The sequence below is a fragment of the Mus musculus genome, chromosome 1 (genome assembly GCF_000001635.26).
Source record: "Mus musculus strain C57BL/6J chromosome 1, GRCm38.p6 C57BL/6J".
Classification (NCBI taxonomy): domain Eukaryota; kingdom Metazoa; phylum Chordata; class Mammalia; order Rodentia; family Muridae; genus Mus; species Mus musculus.
The window spans coordinates 178961260-178978955 of record NC_000067.6 but is presented as its reverse complement, the minus strand read 5'-3'; the positions used below and the strand labels follow the sequence as shown (position 1 = coordinate 178978955).

At 46.0% G+C, this 17696-nt stretch overlaps 1 protein-coding gene across 6 annotated transcripts in view; it reads left to right on the top strand.

The window, feature by feature from the left end:
- The window catches only part of Smyd3 (SET and MYND domain containing 3), a 566094-nt gene that overhangs the window by 539098 nt on the left and 9300 nt on the right, over nt 1-17696 (top strand). For all 6 annotated transcript variants that reach the window (NM_027188.4, XM_006496982.4, XM_017312211.2 and 3 more), the window contains one exon: nt 6660-6768. In NM_027188.4, the coding sequence (NP_081464.1) occupies nt 6660-6768 (109 nt within the window). The remainder of the gene's footprint in view (nt 1-6659; nt 6769-17696) is intronic.

The following is a 17696-nucleotide window of genomic DNA, read 5'->3' as shown; positions in this document are numbered from 1 at the left end:
GCAGCATGGTCTGTCTTTCCTCTCCGGCTCTTTCCTGTTGGGGGTAGGGGGCAACAAAAAATTTTATTTGTTACAAATCAAAGCTTCCCTGTCACACAGGCATAAATAAGTTCCATACAGCAGCTGCTTTACATTATACAGAGCCTGGGGAGCAGAGGAGGAGTCTGTGACTTCTCAGAGAGCCTCGTCCCTGGTCCCCATGGTGCTTGCTGAGTCCTGAAGCCAAGTCTCCCAGGGTTGAGGGCAAGCTGCAACTTCTGCCTTTTAGCTGCAGGGTCAGTGTCTGGAAGAGCGTGACAGTCCACCTCTCTCCTTGTGTCTGCCTTTCCATTTGAGGTTCAGAATGTCATAAAACCCCAGCACCCTTGGAGACTTGATGTGGTGACAGGGCTCTGTTCCTCCCTCTCTCCTCCCTCCCTCTTCCCCTCCCTCCCTCCCTCTCTCCCCTCCTTTCTTCTTTGTAAAAGGTAGAGTTTTAATAACTGCTTTTGATGCCAGGTTATCAAACTCACAAAATAGTGCGAAATGTCTTTGGGGTAGTATTGTCTAGATGCTCATTTTTATATAACACATGTGCTGCTCTTCTTCAGGGTTCATGACTTGCACTCCAAAGGCTTCTGGGATGGCCACCATCTTCCCTCCCAGCTCTCGAACTGGTTGGTGAATTGTCCTCATGGCACTGTGGATTTGAATCTTGCTGTCTTGTTGTCATTTAATATTTGTGAGGTTTCTTAGGGTTGATGTGTCAGACCTTGCTCTGCCCTCTTCTCCGTTCTCTCCTGTGAGATTCCAGCTAGCCTGCATTCCCCTTCTGTGAATGACGATAAATACACTCCTCTGGCCTGCTTCCAGTTCAAGACCCAGAGCCAGGAGTAATCTTAGCTTAAATTATTGCATTATCACTTCCAGAGTTTCTATTGCCAGTTTTTATGTGATTTTGATCTTTGCTAATATTCTTTCTTGTTATTTAAATTTTCAAACATACTTTTCTTTCTTTCTTTCTTCCTTTCTTTTTTTTTTTTTTTTTTTTTTTTTTTTTTTTTTGAGACAGGGTCTCTCTGCATAGCCCTGGCTGTCCTGAATCTAGCTCTGTAGACCAGAATGGCCTCATACTCACAGATCCCCCTGCCTCTGCCTCTTGAGTATTGAGATTAAAGGTGTGCACCGCCACACCTGCTTATTATAGTTCTTTCGAAAGTCTCTCAGAACCTATATATTTTAGTACAAAAGTTCTGTTTCACGTCTGCATTTCCTTTCTCTCAGTTTTCTGACAGTTCCCTTCTCCTGCACCTGGTTATAGTTCTGCTGTACACAGAGCATTGTACAGAGAAATTAAAGAGATGACGGGGCTTTGCATGACGCTGTGCTACTCACAGAAGTATCTCTTTGCTGCTAGCCATCAAGGCAAAAACATATCACCTTAATTCAGGCAAGACATGTATTAAGTGATTCGTTCTGGGTAGGGGCCACTCTGTTCCTGTTCGACTACACGATTCTGAGGTTATAGCCCTTTGGGAGCCACTGATGAAAGTCTGGGATTCACTCACGCACCTCCTACTTTTTGGGTCCTCGGTGTAGGTTGCTGCACATCCTTGTCCTTGAGGCCACCGGAGCTGTTTGTTGCTCAGCTATTTGGCCTTCCTGGCCCTGGCTCTCTTTTCAAAGCATCCCAGGGGAAAGTGGCTCCTCACACAAGGTGCACACCTGCAAGCTTCCAGTCTTTTCCACAGTCATGAGTCTTTAGGAGTCTACAGCTTCCATGGTCTGTCTTACCTTCACACGGGGTCTCAAAAACATTTTCATCATTTTGCCTTGTTTGTAGCATGAGTCAGTCCGAAGCGAGCTAACCCACCATGGCTGGGAAAACGGATTCTGGTGAAGATATTTAAGTCACATCTCAGACATTACATCATTTAATATAAAACAGGCGGACAGTTCCTTACAGCTTCAGTGTATCTCATGTTAAGGTCTCCTTCAGTATCTGAGAACGGCCTTTTTAACTACTCCCCTACTTGAATCAGGATGCATCAAGCCTATGTGTTTGTTACATCTCTTAAGTCTCTTTAAATCTCAGCTGTCCTTCCCCACCACGTGCTCCCCCCACCCCCACCTCTTTCTTTTCCTGCTGTGACCTGTGGAGGACCCGGTGCCGAGGTCCTGTGGATTCCCACACCCTGGACTTAGCCCGATGCTTCCACAAATTCCTTTATCACTTGTGTTTCCCATAAAATGGGATCTAATTTTATGAGCTCCATTAGATTCTGTTCTGGTTTGTTGGTTTCTGTTTGGTTTGGCAAGGATGCTGTATAGGTAAATGCAAAACAATTTCAGCCATATCCCTTCAGACAGTACTCAGTGTCTGGTTTCCCATGTCAGTGACTGGGCGGTGCATTCATCTTGGGACAGCCTAACCTACTACTGGAAGATTCTCCACCATCCTGTCCTCTGCCAGCTTCACCTGGCAATACATTTTCCCCCAGACTAGATTTTCAGGAGTTGCAAACCTCTTTTTCCCAAGCCCCATCACTATTCTAGATTTCTCAGCTAACATCCATACAACTAGGTCTGTGTATTCGTTGGGAGATGCAACTCCAACAGGTAGGTGAAGCTCTCACTTTAGGACCAGCAAATGCTTTGACTTTAGGCTTCGCAAACAAGCCCGAGCACTAACTGTCTCTTCCTGCCCTATAAAATGTCAAAGCTTTGCTACCTCTGAGGCAGTGCCACTGTGGCTGTAGCACACGGAGAGCACTGGGCACAGAGCAAAGGTCCTGCCGGTGAAGGCTTCTCTTTGTGCCTTTTGAATTCTCATGTAGTCCCAATTCCCTGACCCTCAGCCTCTGCTGAAACCTGAGAGCAGCAAGACCATATGTGCCTATTGGTGGAACTAAAGCTACTATATATGCCTCTCCACAGCCACCCACACCCTGTGCAAATGCATTGCCCCCATGTACACAGCACCAAGGCAGCTTTTCCATCCTAGGCCCAGCTTTCTGGGGTATGAGATGGCTCGTCTTGCCCCTATGGAAAGAAGAATTGGCCTGTCAGATGGTTGTGGTGTTATATGACTCTCATATGTGTCTTTGTGGAGGTGTTTCTGAATCGCGGGTGAGGGTGGGGTCACCTGTGACTGCTGTCTCCCAGCAGGTCCCCAGATCCTGTTGAATGAACTCTGACCTTGTTTGTCTCAGATCCTTCTTTTTTAAGGATTTGAGACAGCAGCCACTGTCTTTGACACCTGGGCCTTTCGCCCCTCCCTCGCTCCCCCCCCCCCCCACTTCTCTGTGTTTCCTACCTGGTGATATATTTTCCTTTCCCTCAATAGAGTGTCACCTGATAGGAAGACTTGGGAACTAGATATGTCTGCAGTGGGTAGCCTGGCCAGAAGGCACCTCCCCTCCATATCTGCATCCAGCCTCCCCTACTATCGGTAGGATAACCCACCCCTTTCCATGCCCCACATCCCATCCTCTCCTCAGTCCAAACCAGCCCACTCTTGCTGTTCCCCAAGTCACTGTAGTCCCAACTCCTGTGTTAGGAGTAGGGAGGGATACCCACGCTCCTCTTTGCGTTGTGACTCAATCATCATTTCTTCAACTTGGCTCTGTGTTCGCCAAGGATAAGAATACACCTTGGACTTGTGCAGAGGTCTGCAAACACTGGACTCCCCTAGCTGTGACACCCTAGCTCCTGTTCCACCCCAGAACAGGTTCCACCTCAGGTTCTCTGTGCATCCCTGATTGACATCTGATAACCCAGCAGGTGAAGAAGACCAGCAGAGTCCCCCACTCTCTCATTGCTTCCCTTTGCAGGTTGATGGAAAGGCCACATCCTACGTGGGCTACCCAGCAGGCGTGAGCCTTCCCCAGAACTCCTTGGGGTGCTACTCCAACCAGCAAGCATGAGTCTGATTCCACAGATCAGCTGGGAGGCCTCTAGGAACAAGAGTCCCCAGCAGCCTCTTACTAAGAGTCAGCGCACCGAAGTTGTGTGTGGGCATCCCCCACTTCCCATAGGAGCCTCCCGCTCACCCTCCACTCAGGTTTTAATCTTCCCGTGACCGAGGCAGGTACCCGTCACGGCGTAATTATGCGCCACTTTCTCTGCTATCACAGAACCAGATTTTCTTCCCTTCTGCTCACTGACATGACAGACACGCACTTAGCAGAGAGATTATTAGTATAAAATTACTTTTTGGCCTTTAAATTTAACTATACCATATTCACAGCAATAAAATAAAATCCCCAATCCAGGTGCGCTTTTCAGGGAACGTGTCCGGGGCAATTACCTTCTGATGATGGCATCCTGCACTTAAGCCTTTTGTCTGAGGATCGGGAAATCATTTCCATCCAACTCCGTAATGATGTTCATTCTGTAAGGGACAAGAGGTGAAGCCACTGACCTCATAGCGTACATCAGAGATGAAGGAGCCTGGGGACCAGGTGTCTGCTGCTTTGTTCTCCACCTTCTCCCTTTCTGGGTCTTTAAAGAGGCACGGTCCGCCTCCCGTGGCACAGTGCTTGCCCCCAGGTCAGCAATCTTCCTTTTTAAGAGCATGAATGAATAGGTTTCTATATTGCGTTTCACAGAGAGGAGCTGAATCAGAGGAGTGGGGTGCTGAAGATCTGTTACACGGGAGGGCTTAAGTCTGGATTCAGTGGGCTCAGTTAAAGGGCAGCCGAAGCTGAGCCACACAGGGCTAGCATTATCTAGGTGAGCGCCTGAACTGTCGCTGTGGCCATGGGACAAAGGCAGGTCCTCCTGTCTTCACATCAGGAGAATGTCCTGGTTGGACTCCCTGGTTGTCTAAATACATACCCATCCTTCCATTCCAAGTTCCTGGGAGCCAGCTTACCCCATTTCTCCAAGCCACCCAGCCACCAGTTTGTTCTCTTCATCAACCACTGCGTCACTTTCTCCCTCCACTCTGGTCAACAGATTTGAACTGAATATGTATGGCTCGAAAGATTCGGGCACAGGGCACAAAAGCACTCTCCTTCCCATAATGTTATTTTTGCTCTTGTATGAATATTTATCTGTGTCTGGTGGGATCATTGGGTCCTGATGGAAATGCTCATGTCTTTCCAGTGTGGTATTTCCCTCTCGAGCCTGACCATAATCCTGCATGGGCATCGGAAGCTCAGTATTTGCTTAGAGCGGCAGTTCTCAGCCTGTGAGTCATGACCCCTTTGGCAGACCTCTGTCTCCCCCAAATATTTGCATTAGAGTTCATAACAGTAGCAAAATCACATTTATGAAGTAGCAATGACAATAGCTTCATGTTTGGGGGTTGCTACAACATGAGGAAGTGTGTTAAATGGTTGCAGCATTAGGAAGGTTGAGAACCACTGTCCTGGAACCTGTAGGAGATAGAAGAGACAATACTGTGGGATCCAAAATGAAACGATGCAGTATTGAGCCCTTATTCTCCAATCTACCACCACACCCCTCCTATGCTATATGCCTATGCTAGTATTAATTGGCAGCTTGACAGGTAGGAGACAGGCCTCTGGGCACACCTGTATGAGGTTGCCTGAAGGTTAGCCTCTGAGAAGGTCTGAGGGCAATTGTCTTGATTGTGTTGATGTGGGAAGAAGACCTCTTAATCATGGGCAGGGTCATCTCCCTGGACCAGACTAGAGAGGGCCAGCTGAACATTAGCATGCATGATTTAATACTCTCCTCTTCTGACTGTGGATGGGCATAGCATTGCCAATTCTCTCAGACTCCTGCCACTACAAATCCCTGCCACAATAGGCTGTCGCCTAGAACCGTCAGTCAAATAAACCCTTTCTCCTTTAAGTTACTTTTGCCAGGATATTTTATTAACAGAAATGGGGCAGGGGGTGGGGTGGGGACAAAAACAGGACAATGTGAAAGGTCTCAAGAATGAGTTGTGTTCCTTCTGTGTGCTGGCTACCATGGGAACACACTACAGACTGGGCACCTCAACCACTGTCGAGAGAAAGTGAGCACACATGTGCTGTAGGAAAGGTGGACCATGATGGGCTCTACAACCAAGATTCAGTCGAGGGGCTTTGCAGCAGATGTGTGGCAGCATCTCTTTGGAATCAATAGAAATGCCCATACCTTTAGCCAGCAAATATATATTGAAAGTATCCAGGCATGCCCCCAGTGCCTCTCCTCCAGAGGAGGGAGCCACCTGCCTGGATGGATGGTCACATGGCCATCTCTGGTGACATCTCTTAGATAATTTGAGCCCTGTGCCCTCCCTGCTTGAGCTGTTCTTTGTCTGTGAGCCTGGGCAGCCCATGATTAAATGTCCCCATGTAGCATATCTCTTTCATTTATTCTACAAATACATATTGATGAAGCTGGGCCGATGTTGCAGCTTCATGGAAGAGGACCAGGGGCAGACTCATACTCCAAAACGCAGTGCAGCATTCTCTCCATGTAAATGCACAGGGCCAGATGGATGGCTCTTCACCCTGCCCTAAATGCAGGAGGTATTCTGGGGATCCGAAGGAAGGTTATATATCATCTCGTCTCCATATTGGCTTCTAGATCACAAGCTGATTTCCCTTCAGGAGCTCATTAACAGTCACAGCCAGCTCTTCCCCTGTGTCCCAGTCTTCCAGTGAAATACTGACTGCGAAGGTGAGAACTACCGTCACTGTTTGCCTTTTGGTCTCTTCCAGGATTTTTTTCCCTGGAAGCCATCCCGTCAGAGGTGTGCAAGTGATGAAAGTTGGCAAGCTGCAGCTCCATCAAGGCATGTTTCCTCAAGCCATGAAGAACCTGAGGCTGGTGAGTGTGCCAAGGCTTGGGTTCGGCCCGGCGTACCTTCCTCTGTCTCTTGCCAGGCCTCTACTCGGTGATTGCTAAGCTCTGCTCTTAGCGTATGAGCGCATACATGCCCAAGTGTGCTGGTAAATGTTTCACAGCCGTCTCTAAAAACATTTGTAACAGTTGCCAATTTCTGTGGGATAAATGTACCCAAATGAAATTTGTTCTCCACTGTCAGTATAGACTCAACCTGCTTATTTATTATGCGTGCTGTGCATGCACATGTGTGTGCAGGCTTGTGCACATGCATGAAGAGGCCAGAGATCAACTAGGTGTCATTCCTCAAGAGCCATTCACCTTACTTGGGGAGACATGGGATCTTGCTGGCTTGAAGCTCACTGATTAGGCTACACTGACTCCCCAGTGCGCATCAGAGACCTGACTGTCTCCACACTCCCAGCACTGGGAATTACAGGTCTGCTCCTCTAACCCCAGCTTCTAACACGGGTCCTAGGGCTCGAACTCAGGTCCTCACGCTCACATGACAAACGCGTAACCTACCCAACTATTCCCCAGACCCCTAATCATTACAATTTTAACAGTCACTCCGGTGTGAGTCTCAGAACACCAGTACACATGTGCTCACAAATCACCCTTTCCCCACATCCTCTGAGCACAGTGTCTCTTCTTGCGGGAGGTGAGACCTGCCCATCAGTCTATAGTCTCTGTATCACTCCCCCTTCCCCTCCCCACTGCCAGGGCAGGCTCTTGTCAATACTGACTCTCTAACTTTGAGGTCTTTACAAAGCCATTTCCTCTACCTTAAATGTACTTCCCAGCTCAGAACTCTACTGGTCCTTCAGGGCTCAGCTCCAGTGTTTTTGTTATCGGGGTTCTTACAACTCTTTGCCAGCGCTGCCAGTGGAGAACATTCAACATTTTAGTGTGTGTGTGTGTGTGTGTGTGTGTGTGTGTGTGTGTTGGGGGGCACCCTTCCCAACCCCAGCAGGCCTGGAACTCATCGCTGTCATCCTTGTAACTAGTTCAGCATCAGGCAAAATCCCCAAAATGTATTTGTTGTTGGAGAAATGGGAAGGGAAGGAGTGAGAGAGGTCAATACAATCTTAGCAGTGCATGTTGGAAAATGAAATGGAGGGCCTAGGCTAGTGCTCGTTACTTTGCAAAAGGAGCACGGAGTTCCACCCTCTTAAGGAGTCTCTCTGCCTGGAGCAGCCCAGGGCTCTCCTGGCCTAACCTTCCCACACTTCAGAACGTCCTCTTGCTGTGACATGGCAGTCATGTGCCTATCTGGCCCCTGTACTGGTGGGTCATAGGAGACCTAGACTATAGGCTTTCTCAGGGAGCCTTTGATACCTGAAGGGGGTCTTCTGGGCCCCAATACTCTTGTGTCAGAGAGCTGTGGTAGAATGATCAAGCACTGCAGTGAGGCTTCCCAGGGACTGTCTAAAGGGACAAGCAAGGAGATAAATGCCTAAAGGATTTCTAAGCCAACTTGTATCGAACACTAGCCACATTGTCTCTAATTGACAGCAGCCATCAGCCAGTGGGAACAACTGGGGCTTCCTGGAGGTCGGCATCTCTTCTTCTTTCTCTTTCTCCTGCATCTTCCCCAGATGAACGTTAGGACAACCTCCTGCAGTCTCACAAAGGCTGCCCCTTCTCTTATCTGGTCAAGAGCATGACAACCCTCCATCCGTCGAGACAAATGGCACTTACCATGTTCTGCTCTGTGAAGGTTTAAGTAAAAAAAGTAGTAATATGTCAAAAGCAAGAGAAGTATTTCTAGTCCTGTTTGGAAAATGAAACGTCAAGGTGGATATGTGCAAAAACCTCTCTTCAAGACATAGCCAGTTCTGATATATTCTGCTTAATTCACCACGAGTTGTTGATTAAATGCTGCTGCTACTCTGAGTAAGACCCAGTAATACTGTCCTTACAGTTGGAGGAGACAAACATGTGAAAAGGTTTTATAATCTACACTGAGATGCAAGGCTCCTCCCTTCTCTCAACTGTCTCATTTAAGTAGAAGATGCTTTCTGGAAACGCAGCATCTAGAATTGCCTTCAAGCCTATTTGAATTCCCGAATGTGATTTTAGAAGAAAGGTGGGTGTCTTAGTTACGGTTTTACTGCTGTGAACAGACACCATGACTAAGGCAACTCTTTAAGGACAACAGTTCATTGGGGCTGGCTTACAGGTTCAGAGTTTCAGTCCATTATCATCAAGGAGGGAGCTTGGCAGCATCCAGGTAGGCATGGTGCAGGAGGAGCTGAGAGTTCTACATCTTCATCTGAAGGCTGCTAGCAGAATACTAGCTTCCAGGCAGCTAGGATGAGGGTCTTAAAGCCCACATCCACAGTGACACACCTATTCCAACAAGGCCACACCTACTCCAACAAGGGCAAACCTACTCCAACAAGGTCACACCTACTCCAACAGGGCCTACCTTCTAAAAGGGCCACACCTATCTAATAGTGGGAGGACTATGAGAGCAAGTTTGGTTCCACTCTTGGCCGGGGACTGAATCCCTGCCTTCTTTATAGAGCTTCAGCCGGGGCATCAAACACCCTCAGCTGCAAAGACAACCCTGAGATGACACGGTGTGGGCCTATGGGTGGTGTGGCTTTTGTGGAAGATGCAGGCCATGACCAGGACCCTCTGATGCTTGTCATGTGGCCCATGACACCTCTTGCCCTTAGTCTATTGAAGTGGAAACTGTCCTGTCACCCTGCCCTCATCTTGTGAGCTTACCATACATCACCCAGAAGCTTCTGTTGGAAATCTGCCCAGCATGTCCTCCTCCTGGCACCAGAAGTAAGTCCCAGTGTGAGTGCCGAGCAAGTGAAGACTGTCCTGGGCTGACATGCGACTGTCTGCCAGACTTTAAAACATGCTCTCACCCAAGGTGCCTGTTTGACTCTAGCCAAGTCCTAGGCTTATTCCAAACACTGACATTAAACAAATCTCAGGAGCAGATATGCTCCCTGGCAACATGGTAGAGCATCGAGGGGTGCCAGGGTTGGGGTCACAGGCTCAGATTCTAGTCCAACCATGTAGCTTTGTAACTTGAAGCAGGACACTTAGACTCTCCAATTATGACTTTATTTTCCAGAGGATAACTCTTCTATAGAGTTTACAGAAGTGGTTGGGGCAGTGTTATGGGTATGCCTGCCAGTCTCAAGCATTGGAGGACTGTGTTCCTGTTGACTGGGAACTTTATTAATTATGTTTACTGTTTGCGGTTACAACATGGTCTTCCCTTTGAGGCACTACATCCTTCATCTTGGGGTGTTACCCCAAAGGGAGTGGGACTTCCTCAAGGGACTGATATATCTTATGTGTCCCCCAATGGCGCCAAACACAGACACATATGCCATCCACCAAACAAAGTCACACTGGAGTGGCCTGAATTTCTTAATAAAGAACATTAGGAGCCCCAGCAGGGCCTGTTCTTTGAGTCATGTCTGCAGCAGACCTCCTTCTCATGACAACTTCCTAGCAGATGACTAACCCAAACCAACAGAGCACTTCGAGAACATTCGTGGCCTCTGGGTGCAGGTGCAGGCTGGGGTCTTCCAGCAAAAAGCTTTTCTCCCGAGTTTCCTCAGCATTCAGGCAACCGGAGCAGCAGGAAGGAGACCATGCACTTCCCCCTTTGTAACAGCTACCCTCTTTTGATGTATGCCCTGGGTAAAGCCTGGGAATAGGGATTTCAAAGCCCAAACATGAAGCAGAAATGACCTTCAGAAACAGGCGCAGGAATGCGTCACAGATTGTTAGGACCCTGCAGAAGGTCCCCCGTTTGTCCAGCTCTGATGTCCTTTGCTTCTCTCTCCTCGCCTCTCAGTTGAAATGCTCTTCTCAGGATTGCCACGGGGCAGTCAGTCCTGCAGCCCCTCCCTGCACAGTTCTTTCTCTACTCTTCGTCTCTTGCCCTGTCTCTTGGAAGGCTTCTGTTACTAATTTGACTTGTAGGCCATCAAGGCCAACCTTGCTCAGCCAGGTATCACGGAGAAGACTTTCCCATGGGATCATTTGCTGTAGCCTCCCTGACCTGGGTCCCAGGCTGGTTCCTTTACTCATGGTATTTGGCCAGTGGGAGCTGTGTTACAGTCAGCCTTCCTTTGCCTGGGTAACTTTTTTACAATCCAGATCCAGGTTCACTATGCTTCTGCTCCTCTCATGTTGAGGATCTATTTTGCCTTTCCTGGTCTCAGATAGGAAGTTCAGGCATAGGGTTCTGAAAGTCGCTCCCTTCACCCTTGTGCACTTGTCGGTTACACCCACTCATCCTGGCAGATCCCACAGCGCAACTGAGCTGGTCTCTGATCCAGTCTGCACCCTGCGCCTCTCAACAGCCAGAGCATGCAATTTTACTCTTCCCGTTTCCTAGCCCTCTACGGTAGTTTTTAATCTCTGTGTTCATGTTCACATTCATGAATCTGATCAGGGCCCCTGCCTCACCAGAGGAAAGTGAACATGCGTACAGTCTTGGATAGAAGCCCTCAATGCCTGAGACTTTTTGAGCACGTTTAGCCCACCTGCACGTGATGTCACAACTTGGCATGTGGGTCAGTGGGAAGGAAGAAAAGAGGGCAAGAGATATGAAGACACGATAGGCTGTAAGTGCCACTGGTGCCATCAGAGCCCCTGGCTCTGGTACTTATGAATGTCGCCAACTGAATTCCAGTAGGAAATAGTAGCATCAGGTGTGCGTTTTTAAACAAGAAAGAGAGGAGATAGGGCTAGAGAGATGGCTCAGCGTTTGAAAGTGCCCGCTGTTCTTCTAGAGGACCTAAGTTCAGTTCCTAACACCCCCTTTAGGAGGCATCCAACCTCTTGTAACTTCGCTTCAGAGAATCTAAACACCCTCTTCTGACTTCCGTGGGTATCAGCACATATGTGCATGGAGTGCACGTGTGCATGAATTTACACACACACACACACCACTTTTTAAATATCAAATATTTAAAAAGAGGAAGTAAAGAAAAAATGATGCATAGTGACTAAACTGTCTTAAAGAAAACAAGCACAAATGTCCCTATCAAAGAGTCTAATCCCAGTAGTAGCCAGAAGCTGAGTGGGAAACCTGGACTTGTGCCTCTGGCTGTCACCAGCAAGGTGTCATCCTTACTCCCTTTTAGAGTGATGTCAGGGTCAGCCTGCTTGAACAAGGTTTGCATAAAATCCAGATTCCCAAAATGTCTATATTTTAGTTGAAAACCATTCACCATACAAAGAACCAGCCTTAATCTTTATAATCGATCAACAGATACCAGCTTTGAGAGAGTAGATACATTAGACTCGTTTGACAGTGATGTCACAACAGCCTTTGTAAAGATGCTGCTTCAGTGAGTAATTATAAACACTTTTGCAACAAACAAGAATCGTAGTAAGTCTCGTGAAGAGAGAAAGGTGTGACGGAACACACAGAAACCAGAGAGCCAATAAATTCAGGAAGCAAGCGAGGAGAGAGAAACTCAGCGCCAATTGCACAGGGAGAAAACCATAATAAAAGTCAAATTGAACATGGCCTTGGGGACTTGGGGACTGATGACTAGTAATGCTAGCTTTCTCACATTCGACTCCCAGAGAGAGAAGAGAAATGGTAAGTATAAAAAAATACTTGAAACAATATTAGAGGCATCGAAGCTGGAAAAGAAAAAACTAAGCAGATGACAAAATTTTATGTGTAAAATGCATACACAGAACATATAACATATAATAGAGTTATATATTATAATTAATAATATAAAGTATTATAACTAATAAATCAGTTAGCAAATTAGTACCATCTAAGATCAACATTCATAAGTCATTTGAATAGGAAATTGAATTCTTCCATTTGTAAGATGATAAAATGCTTGGAAATTAACCAAAGTGATGAAAGAAAGACATCAAAATATAAAGTGACATCTTGTGCTATGGATCAAAAAACTGAAGATGTAAACATCTCTCAGAGTAGTATATGCATTCCCATCAAAAGCCAATTGCTTTTTTTTTTCAAAACAGAAAAATCAATCTAAAATTCACATAGAAACCCAAGAGACTTTGCCCCAGCAAAATAGCCAACATGAATCTTTAAAAAGAACTAAGTTGGAGAATTCTAATTCCCAATTTCAAAACTTACCATAAAGGGATAGTAATCAAATCCATATGCTACTAGTATAAAGATGGATACATAGACCAATGCATATACAATAAAAAAAATGCAGTAGAGCCTCACACACATGGAAAAGCAATTTTCAACAGCACCACTTAATAAGGTAAGGATGGTCACCTCAACACATGGTGCCAGAGAGACTGATGTCCACATACAAAGACTGATGTGAGACTCACCTAACCAGAAAATAACCCAAATGGATCCAGATATCTGAAACACAACAGCTCAAACTACAAACAGATCAAAACAAAAGAGGGAAACCGTCAAGATATTGAGATGAGCAACGATTTCTTGACTATAACAACAAAAGCCCGGGAGTTCAAGACCTAGTGGTCGACAAATAGACTTCATCTTAACGCTAAGCATTATGTATCAGAAGGCCACCTGCCAATGGAGCAAAAGGTAAGCAGAGACACACAAAAGCATATTACTCAGCCCTGAAAGGAGTGAAGCTCTCCCACATGATACGCCCTGATGAACTCTGAAGGTATTACCCCAATTCAATACAACCGGCATGTGCTGTGTGATTCTGTATGTGTGAGGCACCTAGAATGGCTGCTCACAGCAGAAGGCAGGGTGGTGGTTACCAGGATCTGGGGGAAGGCATGGGTAGGTGCTTACGCACTGTATAGCAGGGAAGCCCTTTCATCACGGCATGATGCAGATGTTCTGCACGTGGACGGCAGGCACAGTAGCGTGGATGTTCCTGTGCATCTAAGGATAGTCCTCTCAGTTAGTGCTGTGACAAAATGCCAAAAGCAACTTGGAGAGGCAAGGTTTATTCTACCTTACAGCTTGTAAGTTCAACGCCAAGAAAAACCAGGGCAGGATTTTAGAGCAGGAACCTGGGCAGAAGTTGGAGCAGAAGTCAATTGCTCTGACTTGCTCTTCCTGGATTGCTCAGTTTGCTTCCTTATACAACTCAGGACCCACACTGGACTCCCACATCAGTCATCCATGAAGAAAATGCCCCACAGGCTTGCCCACAGTCCAATCTGATGAGGCCATTTTCCCAACTGAGGACTCCTGTCCCCAAATCTAACTTGTATCAGGTTGACATAAAACTAGCCAACTAACATGGTAAAGTTTTTTTAAAGTCTATATTAAAATATGAATTACATATATTATTGTAATTGTTTTCCTATGTGATGGAAAACTACCTGAATTTGGCAAGAGATAAAAAGCTAAGTAAATGCTCCCCTCCCCCAAATTAAAACCAGAAGGCATTCTCGCCCAGATTCATTACTCAAATAAAAATGAAACCCAAAACAAATACTCAGCGTAGCAGAGGATGAAATGATTCCTTGCTGAGAGGGGAAGAAACACCTGAACCAGAAACCCCACAGAATAGCTCCTTGTCTTCAAGTGTGTCTGGGGAAAGGAGTTGTTAGTCCCCAAACCCAAATTCAGCAAAAACATCGTTCAAGCGCTGGAAAGGAAACCAAGCTGTTCACAGCTATAGGAAAACGAAAAAAAAAAAAAAAAACTTGGCACCATCAGGCCTCACCTAAAAGAATTGCCACCCCAACGCCTCTAAAACAAAAGAAAAATAACACAGGAAGAAATCTTGAAGCATCAGGAAGAAAGGCTACAATAAACAAAAGTCTGAATGAGTAGAATTTCCTTCTCTTCAGTTTTCCATGTTGATAGTTGAAGGAAGCCAGACACTGGCTGAGGTGGTTCTAGAAGTCTGTGGTGCAATAGCTGGATACTTAGATTTGGGGTTGGGGATAAAGGTAGAGAGAAGGGACGTTGCTCTCTGTGATTCCACCTGGTAAAAGTGAAGATACCAGTGGACTATAATGAGGAAGGAGGGGTGGTCTAAAACAACCACTTCTTAAACGCCGTGTAAAGGAATGTACTCAAAGGCACTACAGGGTGGAAAGGCCGTGTGGCTCAGTTGGTAGCGAGCTTGCGAGGCTCACACAAGGCCAGGGCTTTGATCTCTAGCATCTCATTACATGAGTGTGGTGGTGCTCTCCTGTAATCTCAGTGCTGGGGAGGTAGAGGCAGCAGGATGGCAAGGTCAAGGTCATTCTTACCTACATAGCAAGTTCAAGGCCAGCCTAGACTAAATAGACCTTTAAATGACATGCTAAAAGAGATATGGCAAAACAAGGGGATTCCAAAAAAAAAAAAAAAAAAGACACATCAAAACAGGTAGAAAGAACAAACAAAAAATAAAATGTAAAACTAATGTAGTATTAATTACATTGTAAATATAAATGTCTATATAAATATATATAAGTACATATATAAATATATATGTCTATATAAATAAATATAAATATAAATGTCTATATAAATGATCTAAATCAAGAGTTCTCAACCTATGGGTCATGGCCCTTTTGGGAGTCAAACAACCCTTTCACGGGGATTGCCTAAGACCATCAGAAAATACAGATATTTGCATTGCAATCCATAAAAGTAGCAAAATTACAGTTATGAAGTAGCAACAAAAATAATCTTATGTTTGGGGGGGGGCACCACACATGAGGAACTGTACTAAAGGATTCCAGCATCAGGAAGGCTGAGAGCCCCTGCTGTAAATACTCTGGAAGGCAAAATTTAGTAGAGCAGATATATTTGAAAGTAACCCAGTATGTGCTGTCTGTAAGAGACTCTTTAAACATAATGCTATGGACAGACTGAAAATAAAAAGAGATGATACATCATGAAAATATTATAAAAAATAGCTTCAGTGGCTATGTTAATATCATGAGTAGACTTCTTACTAGAGATGAAGGACCTAGAATGGAAATGTAGTCAGTCTACCCATAAGATGCAACAACACTAAACATAGCTGCATCAAAGCACACAGTTTCAAACAGTACAGACAAAACCTGGTACAGCTCTGCCATGGAGCCTGAGGCAGGAGGATTACTAGTTGGAGACCAGACTGGCCACCCTAGCAAATTCAAGGCCAGTCTGGGTAGCATAGCAAGACTCTGTCTCAGAACCTAACCAAACCAAACCTGTAGACCTGAAAGAAAACAGAAAACCACAAGTATAGGTAAACGTGAAGCCTGTGTCTACAATTCATAAGAACAAACAGACAGAATATCGACAAAGAGAGAGGGAAATTTATTACTACCACTAGTGATGTTTACGTGAAGAACACATGTCACAGGAGAACCCAGGACACATTCTGGGCCATTAGTCAAATAATCAATTAATGTGAATGGTTCATAAGTGTAAGAGATAGATAAATGCTCTGGCCTCAGCAGAATCAAATTAGAAATCAATAACAGTACTTGGAAACAAAATCAAGGCTCCATCCCCCCACCTCTGTCTGGTGTGGTATGTCACATAGCACAGTGCAACCAGAGGTGTGCTTTCCTTCGATGACACCAAGGTCTTGGGAAAGTACGACTCCTTCAGAGTCTCTGGCACTGTGTTAATATTGATTGGGTTGGTTCTGAAGAGATTGCTCACAGTTAAGAACATCCACTGCTCTTGCAGGTTAATTCCCAACACTCACATGGTACCTTACACCGTCTGTAACTCCAGGGGATCATTGCCCTCCCCTGGCTTCTAAAGGAACTAGGTAAACATGGAGGTGTACACACATGCATGCCGGCGAAACACCCGGCATATAAAACAAATAAGTATTTCTAAATGTTGACAGATTAAAGATAATAACACAATAATGTGTGTGCGCACATGGGTGTGCATTTTGCCTGAATGTATGTGTGTGAACCATATGTGTGCAGTGCCCATGGGGGTCAGAGAAAGGCACTAAATCTCCTGAAACTGGAGTTACAGGCAGTTGTGGGCTGATTTATGGGTGCTGGGAATGGCACTGATGTCTTCTGCAAGAATAATAGTTCAGGGTTCTTAACCCCAGGGCCGTCACTCCGTCCCCAACAACAGCAGCTCTTTCTGGCCTGGTTTCTGCCACTGACCATGTCTGGAAGCCCCTCCTGTGGGCACCCCAGCAGTCTGCTTTCTCTGTGATGATGCATAGGCACAAGCTGTCTGACAAGGCCAGAGACCCTCCCACAGCAATGGCCCTGACCTAGTCCCTGGAACTGCCTGTCAGTGTAGCGTACATGAGTGAACAGGTGATCCCTCCAAGGATATCTAGCCTCCCTGGAGCGTAGCCCTCAGGGTACCTGACACTTAGAGTGGGTCTGGGATGTTGTAGAGTGGTGTGGGGTCTGCAGGGAAGCTTCTGAGCTCACATGGGGCCTCGGAGACGTTGGCGTTTCCTGCTGCCTGCCTCAATCAGTGGCTCTGGAGCCGCCTGTGGGCACAGCTTTGCTTGATGTCCCCTACTGAATGCCACGTCCACCTCCCCTAGCCCACACATGGCTTTCATCTTGGGATGGGCAGAAGAAGGAAACTCATCCGTGTCCCGCTGTGGAGACCCGATACACAGGCTCTTATCATGTGTTTCTTTTCCTTCTGATTTTTGTATCCATATTCAAATCATGCTCGGGGAAGTCATTTATTGCATTCCCCGGGCTCACAGTAGAAAGCATATGAGATCCTTGATAAACTTAATATACTTATATTAAAAATTAATAAGAAAGCCACATTGTTTCCAGCTTTAAATCATAATTTGATCTCATTCATTCTATTTAATACATGGTCACAATTCTAAAATTACGTTGTTTTTTTTTTTTTTTTTTTTTAAAGATGTGATGAGATGGAAATGTGTCGTGGGAGCCTTTTCTTTATTTCTCAGAGAGCCCTTTGCCTCTCAAGCAGCTGACTGTCTACATTGCCATTTCCAGTGTAACATTCGGAATCCGAACGGGGG